This window comes from Microcebus murinus, chromosome X, assembly GCF_040939455.1.
Source record: "Microcebus murinus isolate Inina chromosome X, M.murinus_Inina_mat1.0, whole genome shotgun sequence".
Lineage (NCBI taxonomy): Eukaryota > Metazoa > Chordata > Mammalia > Primates > Cheirogaleidae > Microcebus > Microcebus murinus.
In genome coordinates this window covers 107015157-107034727 of record NC_134136.1, presented here as the reverse complement: position 1 = coordinate 107034727, position 19571 = coordinate 107015157, and the positions used below count along the sequence as shown (strand labels likewise).

The 19571-nt window shown below is 32.6% G+C and overlaps 1 protein-coding gene across 9 annotated transcripts in view; it reads left to right on the top strand.

The window, feature by feature from the left end:
* DMD (dystrophin) overlaps nt 1-19571 on the top strand; it is a 2109452-nt gene that overhangs the window by 705247 nt on the left and 1384634 nt on the right. For all 9 annotated transcript variants that reach the window (XM_012756891.3, XM_012756894.3, XM_012756895.3 and 6 more), the window contains 3 exons: nt 5020-5121; nt 5244-5351; nt 12981-13160. In XM_012756891.3, coding sequence (XP_012612345.1) covers nt 5020-5121; nt 5244-5351; nt 12981-13160 — 390 coding nt within the window. The remainder of the gene's footprint in view (nt 1-5019; nt 5122-5243; nt 5352-12980; nt 13161-19571) is intronic.

Below are 19571 nucleotides of genomic sequence, written 5' to 3'. Positions count from 1 at the left end.
CTTGGCTAAACGTTAGTCAGTAGTACTCTGTCACATTTCTTTCCTCATAATAGATTTTATTTTATTTTTTCCAATAAGTTATTTGATGTGATTTCCATTGTACTGTTGGTAAGATGAAGTTGCTTATCATTTTTAACTGCATATCTGTTTATAAAGTAAGAAAGAAAAATCAAGAAATAAGTTATTTTCATAAGGCTCATTACACATAAAATTCATTTAGTGGGGGAGTGTATTAGTCTTAAAATGCACTAAAATATAATGGGCTGCTTGCTGTTTCCCTTTTTTAAAGCCCAGTTGTTGCTGCATTGTATGGTTCCATGGTACATATAATCATTTCTTTTTAAATGGACATATGCCTCAGAACACTTTATCTACTAATGCAAATCCTGCTGGGCAGAGTTGCGCACTCATATTCTGTCAGTGACTTCCATGAACTAAAGGATCCCTGTACTTAAGTTTTACCTCTCAGGCTTGACAAATTTTCCTCAGTTGCCTTTATTTGAATGTTCTTTTGGTAGCCATTTTTCACTTCTGCTTTGAAAAACCAACTCAGCCAAACAGAAGAATTCAGATGAGAAATGTCTTTGGCACATATAACAATATGAGATGTGAATTAAATGGGAGGGAAAAATCCTTCCCATTGCTGATCTGAGCATGGATGATAATGGAGTTGTGATTTAGTCCATGAAAATGTGTTAGATAAAGTGAACTGACCTTTAGTTTCTCTTACTGCTGAGACAAAATGAGAACATAAATAAAAATTAATTTCTTTACCACTTTGTGAAACTTTATAATTCATTGGTTTTGCATTTATGTGTGTAATGTTTATCTAGCTCTACAAAAAATATGCATTATTTCTAAAACTTCAAGGGATTCCTATAGTAAAATGTAAACTCAGAGAGACATTTAGTGAATATACCTTTCTATTTTTTCTTTAGAGGTTTTTAATCCTAATGTACTGGTTCTTTAAAAATTATTTAGCATCCTGTCAGTTCCATTTATTACAATTCCTTATACTTGTCTAGCAATTTGCTTACATCCATTCAGGTAGTGATAGGAATCAACATCTTTGAGTGATTATAGGGCTGACTGATAATCTTCCAATTGCTTAGCTTCATTCTTTGTAATTCAAATTAAGGCCAATATTTCTAAGCAATAAATAGATAAATCCATAAATTTAAGCACTTTGTGTATATCTGTCTATTTATGCTTGTATATATGACAGTGCAAAAATCTGTCTGGGCAGATGTGTACAGTGTATGAATGGCAATTTCTACTTCACTTACCTCATTACACTGAGATCAGTAAGGAGCACTATGCCCACATTGTAATAGAAGTGACTTAGATTCAATTCGTTGAGAGTTTTCTGAGAGTAAAATAATTTTAAGCAATGAAATGTGTTATTAAAGGATATGTATGCTCTCTTGTGTTGAAAAGATTTAAAGAATATATTTTAAGACTAAACAATAATTTGTAAAGATTCAGTGAGTGCCTTTCTAGAGTGAAGAGAGTCAAATAGATGACCCTTGGTGGTTCTTAAAAGATTTGATATAACAACTATGATCCAGCAAAATGTAAATAACCACCAACACATGCATAACTCATTTCAAATTGAAAAAACTTTGCAATATATAATTTTATTTGATATTTGTAGCAGTTCTCCAAAGAGTTGGTATTATTATTTTCTTTGAGAGAGGTTTAATGACTTAGCTATATATTATTTGAAAAAGTCTATATTAAATGTCTTTTGTATTATTAGTTTTCTAGAGCTACCATAAAAAATATACTATAAACTGGGAGGCTTAAAGAACAGAAATTTACTTTCTGGACATTCTGGAGGCCAGAAGTCCAAGATCAAGTCCAAGATGTTAACAGGGTTGGTTTCTTCTGAGACCCCTCCCCTTGGATTGCAGATGACTGCCTTCTTGTGTCCTCACATGGTTTCTTTGCTGTGTGTACACATTCCTGGTATCTCTCTGCATCCAAATCTCCTCTTCTTATAGGGACTCTAGTCGGACTGAATTAAAGCCCATGCTAATAACCTCATTGTAAGTTAATGCCCTCTTTAAAAGTCTTATAGCCAAATATGTCTCATTCTGAGGCAGTGATTGGGGAATAGGCTTCAACGTGAATTTCAGGGGACATGATTTGGCCCAAATATCTTTATTCTGTTCATATTTGGCACATGTAGGTGTTCCATAAGTATTAGTTGTTTACATAAATTCACAGTCGATGAATGAATGAACTGGTGGCCATCGTTAACTATAAGCTAAATATTGGCTGAATCATAAACCTGCTTTAATGAATGATCAAAATCATCTATAGTCATTATTTGGATAAAAAGGACATTTTTAATGACATCCTTAAAATAGTTTTTTTAAATAGGTTCACCATGTACCTAAAAGAGCATTTAATTACAGTCATGTGCCCTTATCTGTGATTTTGCTTCCTGAGGCTTCAGTTACCAGCAGTCAACTGTAGTCTGAAAATATTAAATGGAAAATTCCATAAATAAACAACTCATAAGTTTTAATGTATGCTACTCTGAGTAGTGTGATAAAAGCTCGCTTTATCTCCCTCCATCCCACCCTGAACATAAATTTGTCCTTTGTGCAGCATATCGACACTGTCTACACTACCTGCCCGTTAGTCACTTAGCAGCTGTCTAGGTTCTCAGATCAACTGTCATGGTTATGTCAGTGCTTGTGTTCAAGTCACCCTTGCTTTACTTAATCATGGCCCCAAAGGGAAAGAATAGTGATTCTGACAGTTCAAATATGCCAAAGAGAAGCCAAAGAGTGCTTTCTTTAAATGAAAAGGTGAAAGTTGTCAACTTAACAAGGAAATATAAAATGCTGAATTTGCTAAAATTTATGGTAAGAATAAATCTTCTGTCTGTGAAATTGTGAAATTCATGCACAGTATATATAGGGTTCAGTACTATCCTAGGTTTCAGGCATCTACTAAAGATCTTAGAATTTATCCTCTGTGGATAAGTGAGGACTACTATATTGGTTTTTTATGACACATTTATAAGTGAAAAGAATTATAGTATAAAATGCATCACATTAATATGTTTCAGAATTTTAATAAATTTAATAATGTTAAGCAGTCTAGAATATGGGAGTCTTTATTTGAATTTGTGTTATAGGATGTCCTATTAAAATTAATAAATTATAAATTTCCATCTATGGCATTGCAAGCCTAAAATACTGCTTCAGTGGATGCTATATTTGTATACCTTGTGGCACTAGAGTGAAGGTGCTATATTTACTTGGAAATCTCTATTCATTTTATTTCATTTATGAAGATGATGCTACAGTTTACGTTTGTCCCTTCTCTGTTACAATAGAGTTGATGTGCTGTAATAGATATCATCCATTTTGACCTTTTATATCTGTATCATCAAATAAGGCAGATGGTGTAGTTCATAGCTAAGGGGTAAGAATTTTTTCTGTTTGAAACTATTTTTTTTTACAATGAAACTATTAACCAATATGCTGCATGTCATTTTACCTGATGTATATTGACAGGGTCACTAGGAAATTCACTAAAATATCTTCAAATATGTTTCAGAAAAAAATTTCATGAACTTGTTTGTAATAATTAAATAGATGATTTTATTGAATTCATTGGTTTAAGTTGACACATTTCCTGTGGGTATCTTGCATCATTATTTCAGTGCTATGGCTTTTGCCACAAACTAATGTAATTCAAAAGAAGTTGAGTAGAAAGTCAAACTATAAAAAATAAGAAAGTCAGTTATATCATGCTGAAAGCAATAACACTTTTTATTGACATTTCTGAAGAAAAACTGAAACTGAGTACATGATCATTTTGATGCTGTAGTAAAATACTTACTACCTACTGCTTACCAACACATAGGATTTCCTTTCTGAAGTGATGATAGATTTAAAAATTTTTAAAAATGTCTCCAACCCTTGTAGAAATAGGTAGATTTTTTTTTCACAATGCTAATTAGGCTTCCATTTTTTGAGTCATATATTAATATCTTCTAGTTGGATTGATTGAAACATAACATCAAGGAAAGTAGAAATTATGATGAGGCTTATCTTAGATACTGAATATATGTTTTGAAAATATGAGTTGCAAATCTTTTTTCACTTTAATTCTATACAAAATAAAGCATGTCTATATTTTAGGATACTTCCAACTTTAAAAAATCCCATATATATGAGAAAATCATTTATTTATATAAGAAAGTCATAAAAAGCTGAAATTTTAGGCTCTGAAGTACATCATAATTGAAGTAAATGACACATTTTCTTGTTTTAAAACATTCCATTTGTATAGAAATCATCACAACATATATTTCCCTTCCAAAAATCATTGCTACAACTAGGTTTTTGTTACCTATTAAAATAGTGTATATATTTAGATATAAGCCACATATTACTCAGAGAATATTATAATTTTCTCACTAGAGTAGTTTAGAGATGGAGAATTTCAATAATTTTGTACTAATAATCCAGATTATTTTATCTACATATGAATAGAATTTGAGTTACTAAGAATTTTCTTCTACAATCCAGACGTTAGGTAATTTTAATTATGCAGGATTGCTTCAATTAAGCATATTTTGAGGCATTATATTTATTAGTTAGACTTTTATTCTTTGAGGTGTATTTTCAGACCTAAGAAGGATACACATTTTACATTTTCTCATTGCAAAATCCTCTCTAATTCTATATTTATGTCTTTACTAGCTTACATTTTCTGGGGAAACATTTTAAATAGTGGTACAATAACCACTTCAGATTGCTTGTAAGTATCTTTGCTTTTCAATGAAAGGGGAATGACTGAGTAAAATAATCTAAAGACAAATGAAAGGCACAGTGCTTACCTAATTGTGAGCAGTTGTGGGAAGCATGTTCTTTACGACTTCTAGTATACATAACAGACTCAAATCAAATGCTTTGGCAACTCATTCATGCTGTTTTTAATAAAATTCAGTTAACAATTTTTTTCTGATGTTGTGGTGGATTGTCTCTTCTTCAGGTATTGGGAGACCGATGGGCAAACATCTGTAGGTGGACAGAAGACCGCTGGGTTCTCTTACAAGACATCCTTCTCAAATGGCAGCGTTTTACTGAAGAACAGGTGAGTCACGTGCATGAAATTGTAGCAGTGAAAGACATGGAGAGATCTTAAATAGGAAAACAAAAAAAAAATGTTTACTTTTAATAATTTTTTCTTCTTTGGAATTCTTTGATTTCTTTCAGTGCCTTTTTAGTTCGTGGCTTTCAGAAAAAGAAGATGCATTGAACAAGATTCCCACTACTGGCTTTAAGGATCAAAATGAAATGTTATCAAGTCTTCAAAAACTGGCTGTATGTACTTTTTAGCTTTCAATAATTTTTTAGAATATCCAGTAGTGTATATTATTTGGTCTTTTCTGTGCTATCAAATCTTAAACCAATGTTCATTATTTTTGCTTAGATCATAGATTATTCAAAGAAGATATCATATTGTTACTTTTTTAAATTAAAATGGGAAAAGCTATAGGTAGATTTTCAGCTTTGATTTTTTTAAACAAAATTGTACTCCTGAAAAAAATACAGCATATATGAAGAAGACTTCAATAAAATCAAAAAGTAACACTAAGACGTATTTGTGAGCTTTCCATAAAGTTCTTAGCAGCATAGTCCTAAACTAATAGACCAAAATTGACTCTCAGAGTAATATATGAGAGATACAAGTGATCATTATCCTCACATACAAGGTAACCTTAGTTTGACAAACAAGAACAAAAAACATTAAAGCAAACCAAATGGCATTAATTATAAGTGCCTCATGTGGTTTGAGAAATGAAATTTCGTTGGCAGTAAAAGGACTTCAGGGAAGGCTTCATTCAGACATTGATTTTAGTTGGTCTTTACAAGATTAAAAAATAACTTCAAAATTTATCTTACATAGTGAATTTCATTATTTGCCAGTAAAGGGGAGGCCAATCTAATATTAGGAGCTTAATTTTTCAATGACATATTTCATAATTAGGATTCATTTAAATATTTAATGGATCAATTCTATTAAATGCTAACTTGATATTAACTATTAAATATTATAAGAGTCTATTATAAATAATGTTTCATAATTTTACCTCAATGGAACTATTTATATCTGTATTGATCTTATGTATTGTACTGCATAATACTTAAATTATTTCTTTAAAGCTAAAATAAATTTTCCCAGCTATTTTCAGTATGTATCACTTTACAAATATTTATTTATATAGTACAATTTTTGCTCCATACTAACTAACCTCATTGGTCTTTAAAATACATTCACTTATATATGACTCATTATTACAAGCTGGCTTGTTATTGATAAGAAATCATTGCTCAAAGAATATATGCTTTCTCAAGTGATATTACTACAAAAAATAGTTCAAAAAGAAATCTATGTTGTTTAAAAATATTAGTGCAAAAATATTAACTGTATTTGTAATTTTGTTCTACAGCTTAGGGGAAGCCATTCAGAGTTTCATAACAATCATTTTGTATTTTTGTAATATTCTTTGGTAGTAAGACTTTTGATAATAAGAGGACTAATTAGAAGACCTGAACTAAGTAGTGTTAGGTATAAAGATGAGGAGGCAGACAAAAGACAGAAGTTTGGAATGGTTCCCCAAATTTTTATTTGGGTGACTGGATTCCTAGAAGGGTTAGTATCCCTGGTAGAAGAGTAGAAAAGGAATTGCTGGAATTAAAAGATTGATAATTATTTCAGATTTGGGTATGTTGAGCCTAAAATGTCTTTGAGACACCCAAGTGAAAAAGGTCATTCCATTAGCTGAATATACAATTAGAGTCTCAGAAAAGGGTTCAGGATTGGTTATTAATTCAGAAGCAATCAAGATGTTTTAAAGGGATTGTGTAGAGTGACACAATAAGTAAAGGGGACAGAAAACAGGGAAATATCTATAATCAAAGAGTGGATCGAGGACAAGAAGTTTACAAAAAGAAATTAAGCAGATGTGGTTCAGGTTTACAAGGAGAAGGAAGACAGTAGTATCACAAAAGTAAGAGAATAAATATTTCAAAAAGGCAAAGAGTGGTACACATTGTCACATTCTGTGGAGAGAAAAGGATAAATTCGGGACAGATGTTATCATACCTAGAGGAAAGGATGCATGGACTACACAACCTTAAAGCAAAAAATTCCTCACATTCTTCTTCTCAGTCAAAATTTGAATCCTTTCAATAAATAAGTTGGTGACCACTGACTATTAAAATGTAGTCATGCTCTCTAATTAATAGCCACATTATATTGCTGGTTTAACACAGAAGCATATACTTTGAATGGTCTATCATAATGGGAGTTATTAATCATATTCTGTTGGTTGAAACAGTCACAGCCTGCCCAGATTTAAGAAAAAGGAATTAGACTTCATCTCTTTATGGAGAAACACCAAGGTCAAATTATAGAGATCATTCTGAGACAGGAGGATTTCCTATAGTTATCTTTGGAAAATACCCTGTATCAAAGATTACAAAGTTATTTTGCATGATAATCTCCAAATTTTAATACCTAGTGCATATTACTACATATATCCTTGATTGAATTTACTAGTCAAGAAAGTTGTTCTAGCTGGGCGTGGCGGCTCACACCTGTAATCCTAGCACTCCATGAGGCTGAGGTAGGAGGATTGCATGAGGTCAGGAGTTTGAGACCAGCCTAAGCAAGAGTGAGACCCCGTCTCTACTAAAAATAGAAAAATTGGCCAGGTGTGGTGGCGTGCCTGTAGTCCCACTTGCTCTAGGGAGGCTGATGTAGGAGGATCTCTTGAACCTAGGAGTTTGAGGTTGCTGTGAGCTAGGTTGATGCCATGGCACTCTAGCCTGGGTGGCAGAGTAAGACTCTTTCTCAAAAAAAAAAAAAAAAAAAAAAAAAAAAGAAAGAGAGAGAGAGAATGTTGTTCTGAGGAAGCTACAGATTGACAAAATCCAAATATGTTAAAGCTAGCTGAAACCTTATATGTCATCTAGTGTATCCTCAATCCAATTACATGTCTAAAATTCCTTAGGATGAGATCCTCAGGTTATTTCAGAAGAGAAAATTCAGAAAAAGAAAAAAAAAAACATGGCCTATATAAGGTATCATATAACAACAATAGCAGAGTGAAAATGAGCATGAAGACATTAAGACTGAGGCCCAGGCTTTTCAAGCTATTTCAAAATTTTTCATAACATGGATCCTTTGGAAAAGAGTAATTTCAATTGAGAACTGTCATTTCTAACAATCATGTGCCACTATGTTGACATTTTTGTGAGAAAAAGACATTGCTAGCCTCAGGGCCATGAAAGTGTTCTCTTAGCAAAGTCTCAATAATTTCCCAATATGATTAAAATTTGTATTATGTCACCTTACTTGTGAACAAAGTGAAAATATGTTTTGTATAAGTCTTATCATTTGATAGTTTAAGCCAATTAACAAAACCTGACAGCTGGTCTCGAATTTGAGGTAAAATTCCCCTGCTGACTCAGGCAGTGAATAAGAATTTAATGTTCATTAAAATATGTCACAATCTGAGACCCAAAACAGGTGCCATCTGTCACCAGTTCCTACTATATACCTAGGTATAGACACACTGTGCTACAACTCTTTTATTTACAATCAGTATAATTTGTTTTGAAATATTATCACTAATAACCTATAGGATTGTCTCACACATTTCCTTGGAGTGGGAAATAGGGAATCAGTCTAGTATTCGATTTCCTCTAGATCTATGGGATCCATATCCACAGCATGTAGGTCTATGATTTTTATTATCAAAAATGATTTTTTATTTGGCATAAAAGACAAAGGTTAAAGGAGTGAAGAAACAGTGGCTTTTATGAGGTGAATACTAAAGTTTATAGAAACATGTCAGTTATCATGAGAAGGCCCAATTCTAGAAGAAATCTGTTTCTGGGGAAGTGTATTGCTGCTGTAAGAACTGTTGGTATTTTCCAGGGAAGGATAGCTCTGGGGAAGGGTCGTGATCCAAGAGAATATAGTGTGTAAGAGCTATGAGAGTACTGTGGAATTGAAAACACTCTCAAATGGCTGTGGGATCAAATGACATGGATGGGCCAGGCGTGATGGCTCATGCCTGTAATCCTAGCACTCTGGGAGGCCCAGGCGTGCAGATTGCTCAAGGTCAGGAGTTTGAAATCAGCCTGAGCAAGGGCGAGACCCCATCTCTACTAGGAATTGAAAGAAATTAATTGGACAACTAAGAATGTATAGAAAAAATTAGCCAGGCATGGTAGACATGCCTGTAGTCCCAACTATTCAGGAGGCTGAAGCAGGAGGATTGCTTGAGCCCAGGAGTTTGACGTTGCTGTGAGCTAGGCTGATGTCTTGGCACTCTAGGCCAGGCAACAGAATGAGACTCTGTCTAAAAAACAATAAAGAAAAAGAAAAGAAAAATTAGCTGGGAGTGGTGGAACATGCCTATAGTCCCAGCTACTCAGGGGAGGCTGAGGCAGGAGGATCGCTTGAGCCCAGGAGTTTGAGGTTACTGTGAGCTGGGCTGATGTCATGGCACTCTAGCCAAGACAACAGAGTGAGACTCTGTTTAAAAAAAAAAAAAAAAAAAAAAAAGACATGGATGGAGTTTAACAAGTCCCTGTTGACAGTGCTGTTTTTGCCATGATTTGCTACTTTGACCTCAATTCCTGTGGTGACCCTTAAAGAATTCTTCCAAATAGAATTCTTGGTTCTCAAAGTATAGTCCCCAGACCACCAGCATCAGCATCACCTGGAAATTTGTTAGAAATGCAAATTCTTAGGCCCTCCCCTGACCTACTTACTCAAAAGCTCTAGAGATAGATCCCCATAATCATCATTTTAACAAGCCTTTTAGGTGATTCCGATATTTCTTCACGTTGAGAACCTCTGCAATGGATCAATCTACCTAAGTACAACAATTGATGATTAGAATTAATCTGATTACTTCTTACATATAGATAAGTAACCACAGATAATATAGGTACAGAATTCAGTTTTGTCAGCATAATAGAATTTGCCTTGACATTATTCTCTGATGAATACTCCTGATGAGAATAGAGTAAAGGTTTCCTGGGCCTTTTATAAGTATATATTCTTTGCTCACTTTGAATCACCTTCTAACCTTGACCAGATAAAACCTGTGTACTCTGTCTTCTTGAACAATATATCTGTCTCTGCCCCGTATCTACTACTGACCCAATCTAATTTATTGACCATGGTCTTTATTCCTGCCTTTATTCCTGGAGGTAGGTCCAGGTACCTTGCTTCTATGAAAATAAAATGTATGTCTTCTTTTAAGATCCCAGTTGACCTTTGCCTTGCTTAAGTTTTCTAGAGCTTCCTTTTGCCTCCTAAATTTTTTAGAACTCTGTGGGTCTCTAACACTCATGGCCCAAGATCAATTTTTAATATGCAGAAAGATGTATTTTATATGATAATTAGTAACAATTAAATCATAGTTATTTAATATGCACATATAAAATCCAAGTATAAAAGGTTTGACATCCAAGGATAGACAGGACAAAGTAATTCATTACTATGATCCAATGTATCTGGCACCACTTAGATTTCCTTTCTTCCCTCTGCTAATGATTCTGGGAGAGTCCTTTGTGAACTGGGAGATTATGGGGAGAAGAGGAGAGAGGGAGAAATTGAGGACAAACAACTAATCTGCCATCACCATTTTTTAAAAAATCTCATAGCTAGAATTTATTAGGTAGAGGATTTGGTTAGTTCAGTGTTTTGTTGTATAGATTTATGTAAAAATATATTGATTCAATAATTACACAATTTCATTATAACACATTTTTATTTTATCTTGAGTACACTTTTCCTAATTATATTTTTCAATGGTGACTTTCACTTTCATTTTTGTAATGCACACCAAATAAATGCTTTTTCATTTGGTTTGATATTAACACAGAAGGCTTAGTTACATTTGTTTAGGTAACTTGAGGTTACTCATAGATTTCTATTACAATCTTCTTCGTTAAACATAATTCTCATACTGCTATTCTGAAATGTTCCCAAATCATTGCATATTTAGCTTAAACAATCAGTACATCCCTCAGCCTTACATGCAGGGCTATTTAAAATAGTTCTTACGCTCTGAGAAAGTTAGCCAAAAAAAGTTGTACTTATATCTTTTTATTTTAAAATATATGTCTTCATTTATATTATGCCTCTTTCCATAAAGAACGTGTGGTGGCCTTTGACAAAATACGTGCATGCCAAAAGTTAATAAAGAAAAAGGAAAATGAGACTCTGTAAAATAACTTGAGGAATATATGCTGACACTCAAATTTGGCTCTCAGCTCAATGCAGGTAGCATAAACTGTTGTTTTACTACAAATGTAAGTATGCACTTAAATTTAATGGAAAGTTAACATGTGAATTAAACAAAATGAATACGCAAAACTTATGTATTGTTAAGCTCCCACACTGAGAGTTTTATGTTGATATGAATGCAAGTTCTAATATCTTAATTTATGTTTTGGTCTATTACATTGTTTCAAACTGAGAAAAATAATAATTATTGAGAAAAATTAGAAATGAACTTTAAACCTTACTTTGTTTCCTCTTAAAAATGCCGTGAACTACAATATAAAATACAGCAGATGAAGCAGATTCTGAGTAAAGTACAAACTAGTTGAAGGAGACACTGGAGCATTCTGCAGTTTGAAGTTATCAATGCAGGTGGCATGCCAAAATGAGCTACATAAACTATCCTTTGCAGGGGGGTATCTTGACTGTTCTGTGTCGATGACACTTCATTTCATGAGCAATTGGTGCATCTGTTTCCTGACAATTTCTTTGACATATGTAATGTTTGTTGTATTTGCTTTTGTTTTTGAAAGACAGGTATCACAATTTAGTTTATATTCATTGTATTTGCTACTGTCAAAAAGATGGGGTTATAAAGTTGCTATAAAATTATTTTCTCCTTTTTTTTTTCTTTTTCTTCTCCTTCTATGCTCACAAGTTAAGTCAGGAACTATCATTTGCTACCTGGGAATTGGATTTCCCCATGTACAGGGTGACCTTAGTGGATAAATTAGAATAATCTGCTCTGATCTACTGATTTCACGTAATTTATTTTGCTTGTTTATTCATTCCAGATAAACCAAAGGGAATATGTAACCCTCTATAGCACATGAGAACTTTCGAAATATAAATGGTATAGAAGTTACTCTACAAAACACATAAGTATTTAGAAAATAGGCAGAGATTCTGAAGGATTTGCATCATACTCAATGACTTAGTTCTTTTTATTAATGGGCTCTAAAATTAGTCCTAGAAAATAATTATTCAAATAGTCAAATGTTAATTGAATAACTGATGCTACAAAAGTTTTAAGGCCAGAAAACCATATAATGAATATTTTATCTTCAAATAATGAACAGAATGTTAAAATTGTGGAAATAAATAATATTGCAATTTTATCTAAATAATCATAACATTTCAGAATGGCAAGGCCCCTTAGCCATTCTCATCTTCTCAACCCACTAGCTTCTTTTCTGTCTTCCTAGCACTTGATCGTCAGTTTTTATTTGAATTCTATCAGTAGTTATGGAGAAATTCACTATCATCCAAGAGCCATGCATTCTACTTGTGAATGTTAAAAAGTAGCTTCCATGTGTTGATCCCTGTTTTGCCTTTTGAAGCAAAACTACCTTTTCACGTGGCAGTCATTCAAATATTTCAAAGTACTTCTTAAGAGCCTCTAATAGATCTTTATTTCACTTCTGATTTTATTTTCTCTTAAGGCTTCTTGGGAAGATAATTTAGATGATAATTTTCTACCTATATTTTTATAGACTCTTGATCTTTTGCAGGCATGATCACAATGATCACAATCATTTCTTATCCATACAAATGAGAAAATACATGAAAAAATAGATTGAACCATAGTGGTTTATAAAATGTAACTTAGACCTATTCTGTAATCTTCCTTGTTTTAATAGATTTTGAAAGCAGATCTGGAAAGGAAAAAGCAAAGCATCGACAAACTCCGTTCACTCAACCAAGATCTTCTTTCAACACTGAAAAATAAGTCAGTGACCCAAAAGATGGAAGCTTGGCTGGAAAACTTTGCCCAGAGTTGGGATAATTTATCCCAAAAGCTTGAAAAGAGTTCAGCACAGGTTAGTGATGTCAATTTTCATACTATCGATTATCCCAGATATTTTTGAAACCTGCCATAAGAGAGCAATACTATAACCCTATGAAAGATGTCACAGGATTAGTATTGCCCAATATTGAGGTGATAAAAACATGGCTCTCTTGCCTGTCTTATTATTAGAGAGTTAGGGAGAAGTAGGGGGAATGAGTACTAATTCGCTGAAATAGTGACTGCTCTAGAGTGTAGTCCCTTCCAGTCTAATAGAAACAGCAAGCTGAATAACTTTGAGCAGGTAGACAAAATGCTGGGGAATGGTATCATCACAATCTAACACCAAATCATAGGTTCTTAGAATCATGAGGGCCATTAGTCAACCCCATTTTACTCTGGATAAAAATGAAGCTGAGGGAAGAAAAGTAAATTGTGCAAGGAAAGCTAATGGTAGGAATAAGACTAGGGCCTAGGTCCTTTGATTTCTATGAAGTCTTCTTTTTATTAAATGATGATCTGATCATTGGACTTTCTGCTGTGGACTGTTGATTTCATAAAATCATGAAGGTCCATGGGTACACTAACACATATGAGTTGTAGATTAGGAAAACTTCTCAGTTACATTTGTAGGCAATAATGTAGTTTTATTTTAAGAAATTTTAAATTTTTAGTGATTTAAAGAAAATAGGGTATTTTAAATGTAGAAATTTTATTTTCTGATGTAGTTGGATGGTGGAATAATGGATAGTAATTCAAGATATTAACATTATATACGATAGTATTTAACTTATTCTGCCATAGAGTTTTGTATTATAGGGGCTAAGTTTTACTAATTGATCACAACTCATAGATTAATGAACCATGCATACATCTCTATCAAAGCAATGACTAAAATTCAATAGATTTTAGTCAAATATAGTCTCTGCATGAGACAACTGCAGGAATTTGTTTTCTTAAGAACTCATGTCTGTTACATACTACTTAGCAAATATTTGTTGAAGAAATGAAGTATTGCTTCCAGAAATAAAATTTAAGAAAATATGATCGATCAGCCAACATGTATGATTATCAGCACAGTTCAATATGCCTTTTAAGCTTCAATTCACATTCAAAATTTAAATTGAAGAAACATGAGTATAAATTGCCATAATTTCTCATATAATCACTAAGTAACCAAAAACTTCATTTGTCTTCCATTAAACATAATTTTTAGCAGTAAATTGATCTAACAGTGATTCTACTACTAGATCATGCTTTCTGTTATTACATGTGATCAGCCCATGGTTACTTTGCCATATATTGGTATCTATGTAATAAATATATAAGGTATTAGTAAATTTGATATTTTCTAACCCAACAATGATATTATTCCAACATGTACTCATTGGTTCCATAGATTATCACTGCCATAAAATGATCAGTTACCATGTTAAGAATGATTGCCATTTTTTGATAAAGAAAGTTGTTTTTGAAATCCATCCCTTTTAAGAGATATTTATGGAGATGTAACTGTTAACCATAGATCATGTTCTGGTTCATTTGCATTATATAAAGTAGTTATAAAACTTGAGTCGGCATAATGATCACCTGGTGAGCTAATTAAAATGGATATTCCTAGACCTTTTGCTCAGAAAATCTCATTCAACAGGTCAGGGAAAGGACCCAGGAATAATCTGCATCTAAATATCTAAGTTTTTGATAAAGTCTGCAAACCATATTTTTAAAAACACTAAATTAGAAAGAAAATAGCATATGTGCTAATCTTTATATTCTAGATTTTTACAATGCTAGCTAAATTGTGAGAATGGATACCTTCCAAGAATAAAACATTTAAGTAAGCTCATTCCTTTGGAAAGGGACTATTTTTTGATGGGACTATTTTTGGATGAAGTTAATATATCTCATCAAAATGTTACTGATTTGATTATTTCAATTGGTAAAAAAGCATTAGAAGCCTTATTTGTAATGAACTAAATGTTATGAGAATACCACCTAGGCAATTTACTTATCTTCTTATTTTCCAACTTTTAAAACTCTGTAATAAAACAGCACTAGCTTGGATTTGTACATTCTTTACAAAATGATGTCCAATATATGTTACAGTATGTATTTTTTCTACTTTCTCACAGTGATGTGATAAGGATAAAATAAAGCCATAGACTTGAAAGCATTTTGAAGGGGGAATAAATGTGCTCTTGATATGTAAGCCATCTAGTTTAGTCAGTCTGGAGGGCTTTTTATGGTTCACTATTATTTCTTTTTATTTTATTTTCAAACAGTTATACACTCCTATTCCAGACGAGGGGCTGATAAATGGACTTAACATTAGGCAAGTTGTTTCCCAGATCGCTAAGCTTGAACCTTTCTTAAGCTCATGTCTCAGTTTTTCCCTCATTGGCTTTCTCAAAAATATGCTATCATAGGATGAATCCAAGTCTTTGCTAGGGGTTTTTGAGCTCCTAGGAAGATAGAAATGAAGCCATCCAGGGAAAGAGGAATTAAAAGGATATAAAGAGAGAGAACAAAGAAATAGTATTATATAAGTAGAAAAGCAATTGATTTTCTTTTGTCCATGTTAAATTGAGCTTGATCGAAATTACATAAGAAGAATTTCAAGAATGTAGACTAAGATTGTAACTTTGAAGAACAAAGCTCACTTGTATGCATATTTTCCAGCATATTTGGGGGGGGAATCAGTCTCATTAATGATTATTCATACAATATACTCCATTGTTTTAAAGATTCTTTTAAATGATTGGTATAAAAATGAGCAAAGTTCTCATAACGGTAAAAACCCGTTATTGTGAGACAGGGTATAGGAATTGTGACTGAGATGACAAGGCATTTGATTGTGCTCATATAAAGAACATTGTGTGCCTGCGAGTTTGATTGCTATTCAGGTCAAAGCTTTGAGGGATTTTGACCTTATGAAGCAGTTGCATGGCAAGAGATCAAAACATGAAAAAAAATCAGCTGTGAGGGCTGCTCTCTTGCATTTCAAAGTCAGGTTTGGCTTGAATAATACCTGGACACAAGCTGAGGATGTTTAAGTTGATGAGAAGGCAGTCTGAGAAAATAGAAATACTGTTTCCAAATGTTAGAAAGAAAATAACTCTTGCTATGTGGATGCTTACAATGAGAAAAGAGGACAAAGGAAATATACCCTAGAATGACTTCTTTAAAAACTCGAATGATCCTATGTTTCCCTATAATTTTTTCTAAATATACTTGTTGAGATTTGTACATTTTTTTTCTAAATGCTGTGACCCTGATGGATACATTTTCTATCTTGATTATAATTATGAAATATGGTCAGAAATGTATCATCATTAATGCTTTAAGATTGAATATAATAAGTGATTTGAAACATTTTCCCCATTTAATTGAAATAATATGCACTGTGGGAAGGGTGTATTATTCATATGATTTATAATTTTTATGACAATTTATATTAAATGGTAGGCATCAAATACTTAGATATAAACACATATCTGTTCAGGTAAGTCCAAAGGTTTTGTAGTTTTATGATTTTTTTTGGCAGAGGAAATTATCTTCTTTGTCAGGAATAAGAAGAATTTTATGACTTATAAAGGTTCAAAACTCTCATTCCCATTTTGTGAATATTTTTCTATATTACCAATGACCAGTTTTGCAATATTCTCAACTATGAGCACAGATATCCTTTTTTTTCTCTTTTTGAGACAGAGTCTCACTCTGTCGCCCCAGGGAAGAGTGCAGTGGCATCATCGTAACTCACTGCAGCCTCTAACTCCTGGGCTCTAGCAATCCTCCTGCCTCAGCCTCCTGAGTAGCTGGGACAATAGGCGCACATCACCATACCCAGCTAACTTTTTCTATTTTTAGTAGAGATGGGGTCTCACTCTTGCTCAGGCTGATCTGGATCTCCAGAGCTCAAGCGATCCTCTCCTGCCTTGGCCTCCCAGAGTGCTAGGATTACATGCATGAGCTCCCTCCCCCAGCGGAGCACAGATATCTTAAAGATAAAATAATACACTCAGAATTCCTCTCTCCTTGAACATGACAGTTCATGCTCATGCTCTGTACATGTGTACCTACAGTCAAGGATGTTCAAAAGAGAAAGTGATCATTATACAAATCTATATTCTATACCATTTATGTCATGGCAAGAGATTTAAAACTCTTTCCAGATACATGAGTAATATAAAACATTGCTGGAAATGATAAGCCAGTGTTTTTCATTATACCCTAAATGCAAATACAAAGATGCCAAAGGATTAAGATGAAAATTTCCTTATTTGCCTTTCTTTTCTGAGCAATTCTCATTCTTTAATAATCTTGGTTTTTACTGTTCATAAAATCCTTTACATCCACATTCTGGCTGTATCCATCCTCAAAGCATTATTTTGTAGACCTCTTGATACTTGAGATGTAGTTACAATTGGTTTGCCTTCCTTCTTTCTTGCCAGTGATTTTAATTAAAAATACTCTAAGGCCTTTTAGTTGACAACCCTTTTCATTGGTTCCTGAAAGCTCTCCAAAACTAAAAATCCTGCTGCCAATTAAAAAAAAAAAAGTAAATGGCTTTATAAAAACTAGAATTAAAATAAAATTCTCTCACTTAATTTAGGTTTCCATCTTATTTAAGTTCATGGATTAACCACCTTGAATTTGAGAGCAATTTCAGTTAATTTCTCAGGTTAAAGGTTTTATGAGAAAATTTTGAAGTTACAACTCAAATAACTTTGGAAATGAACTATATCCTTTTGCTACCTCCAACTAAAATAGGTATTTGAGAATGGGCCCTGTATATCAGTGCAATAGATTTTAACTTGTAAATTCATTATCTCTAACAACATAAAATTTTGTAGGCACTGACAATTTTTATAGATTGAGACTGAGTTAACTCTTAGAATCTTTTATTTCTTATTTATAAAATGTTAAATGTAGGGTAGGCCGATTTCTATATTGTTCTTCTAATTCTAGATGTCTGATATATTTTTCTTTATTTTGAAATCTTAAATAAAACTCTAAAGTAGTTAGTGAAGAGATTTCAACTTTCTCCACTTTATCAGATGGGGAGGCAGCTAAAAGATGTTGATGAAAATAAAATTCTCTTTCTATTCAAAGGATACTGACACTTGAAAACATTGTATTTCACTCATCATTAGTAAGGCATTGAAATACTATAAAGATAAAATACTCAGCATCTATATGATATGTCTATTATCAGCTAACAGTAAATAAGACCTAAAGATTATAAGTTCTTTTCCTGAATGTATACTTGATAATATCCATCCCCAGTTATAGAGTGTGTATCATTATTTCAGTTTTAGATGATGTGTAGAGGAAGGTCAGGTAAATCAGAATAAATAAGTTTCATTGCTTTGGAAATTTTGCAGGTTCAGTTAATTTACACAGTTGCTCAAATTTTATATTTAATATGAATCCAGAAGCCAACATGTATCTCTTCTTTCTGATACAACTTGTTCTAAAGATAATTTAAATAAAGAATAAAATACATAAAAGTGAAGACAGTTTTACAGAATAAACCTTCTTAATTATGATATAATATTTTATTTCAAAGTAGAAAGTGACTTTTTTATGATGTCTTCTGAGTGCTTGACTATAATGGTTCTCGTGATTCCAATATTAGTACCTACCTATCAAGAAGATTATTACCTTATTATTGGTATCAAAACAGGACAATAATTAACACTAAAATTTAATTACCAAGCTACTCTCATGAACTTCAGCACTCATTGTATGCTACACTTAGGTATGTTAAGTCCTCTGCACTCTTTAAGATTAAAGCATTTTATAACATTGTGATTAATAACCCAGCTTCCTTTGTGATCACCTGGTCTTTTATCCCAGGATTTTCTCAAATCTCAGCATATAAATCTTTTCTATTTCTTAGAGATATAAATCTTTATACCACAAGATTTTTGTTCCTTGTGCTACTATGTCTATGGAGATTGTTTTAAGGCTGGCTATGAATTAGCAGCTAAAGCTATTGCTATAATTATGCAGTATATTTTCAACTATAGAATTTCAGTTCCTTCATATCCATTGAAATCAATGATCACTCTAAGGGATGATATATACATGAAGAACATAATGAAAAACTTTGATCTGTAGTTGTCAACCTGATTTATATATATAAATCATATATACACATATATATTTAAATGTTTAATCAAGTATATTTTATTTGATTGATTTTGCACATACTTTATTATAATTTATCAAGAACCCAAAACATTTTACATTGAATTAATTTTCCTATATAAAGGTTATGACATATGCCATCATGTATATTTTTAATCTTCTGACTTTATGTATTTGTGTATGCATAAACATGCACACACACAATTACACCACTTAAAATCAACATTCAGAAATCTGAGTAATTGTAGGAACAAGTGAGCATAACTACTAAGAATTGGATGCAGAAATCAGA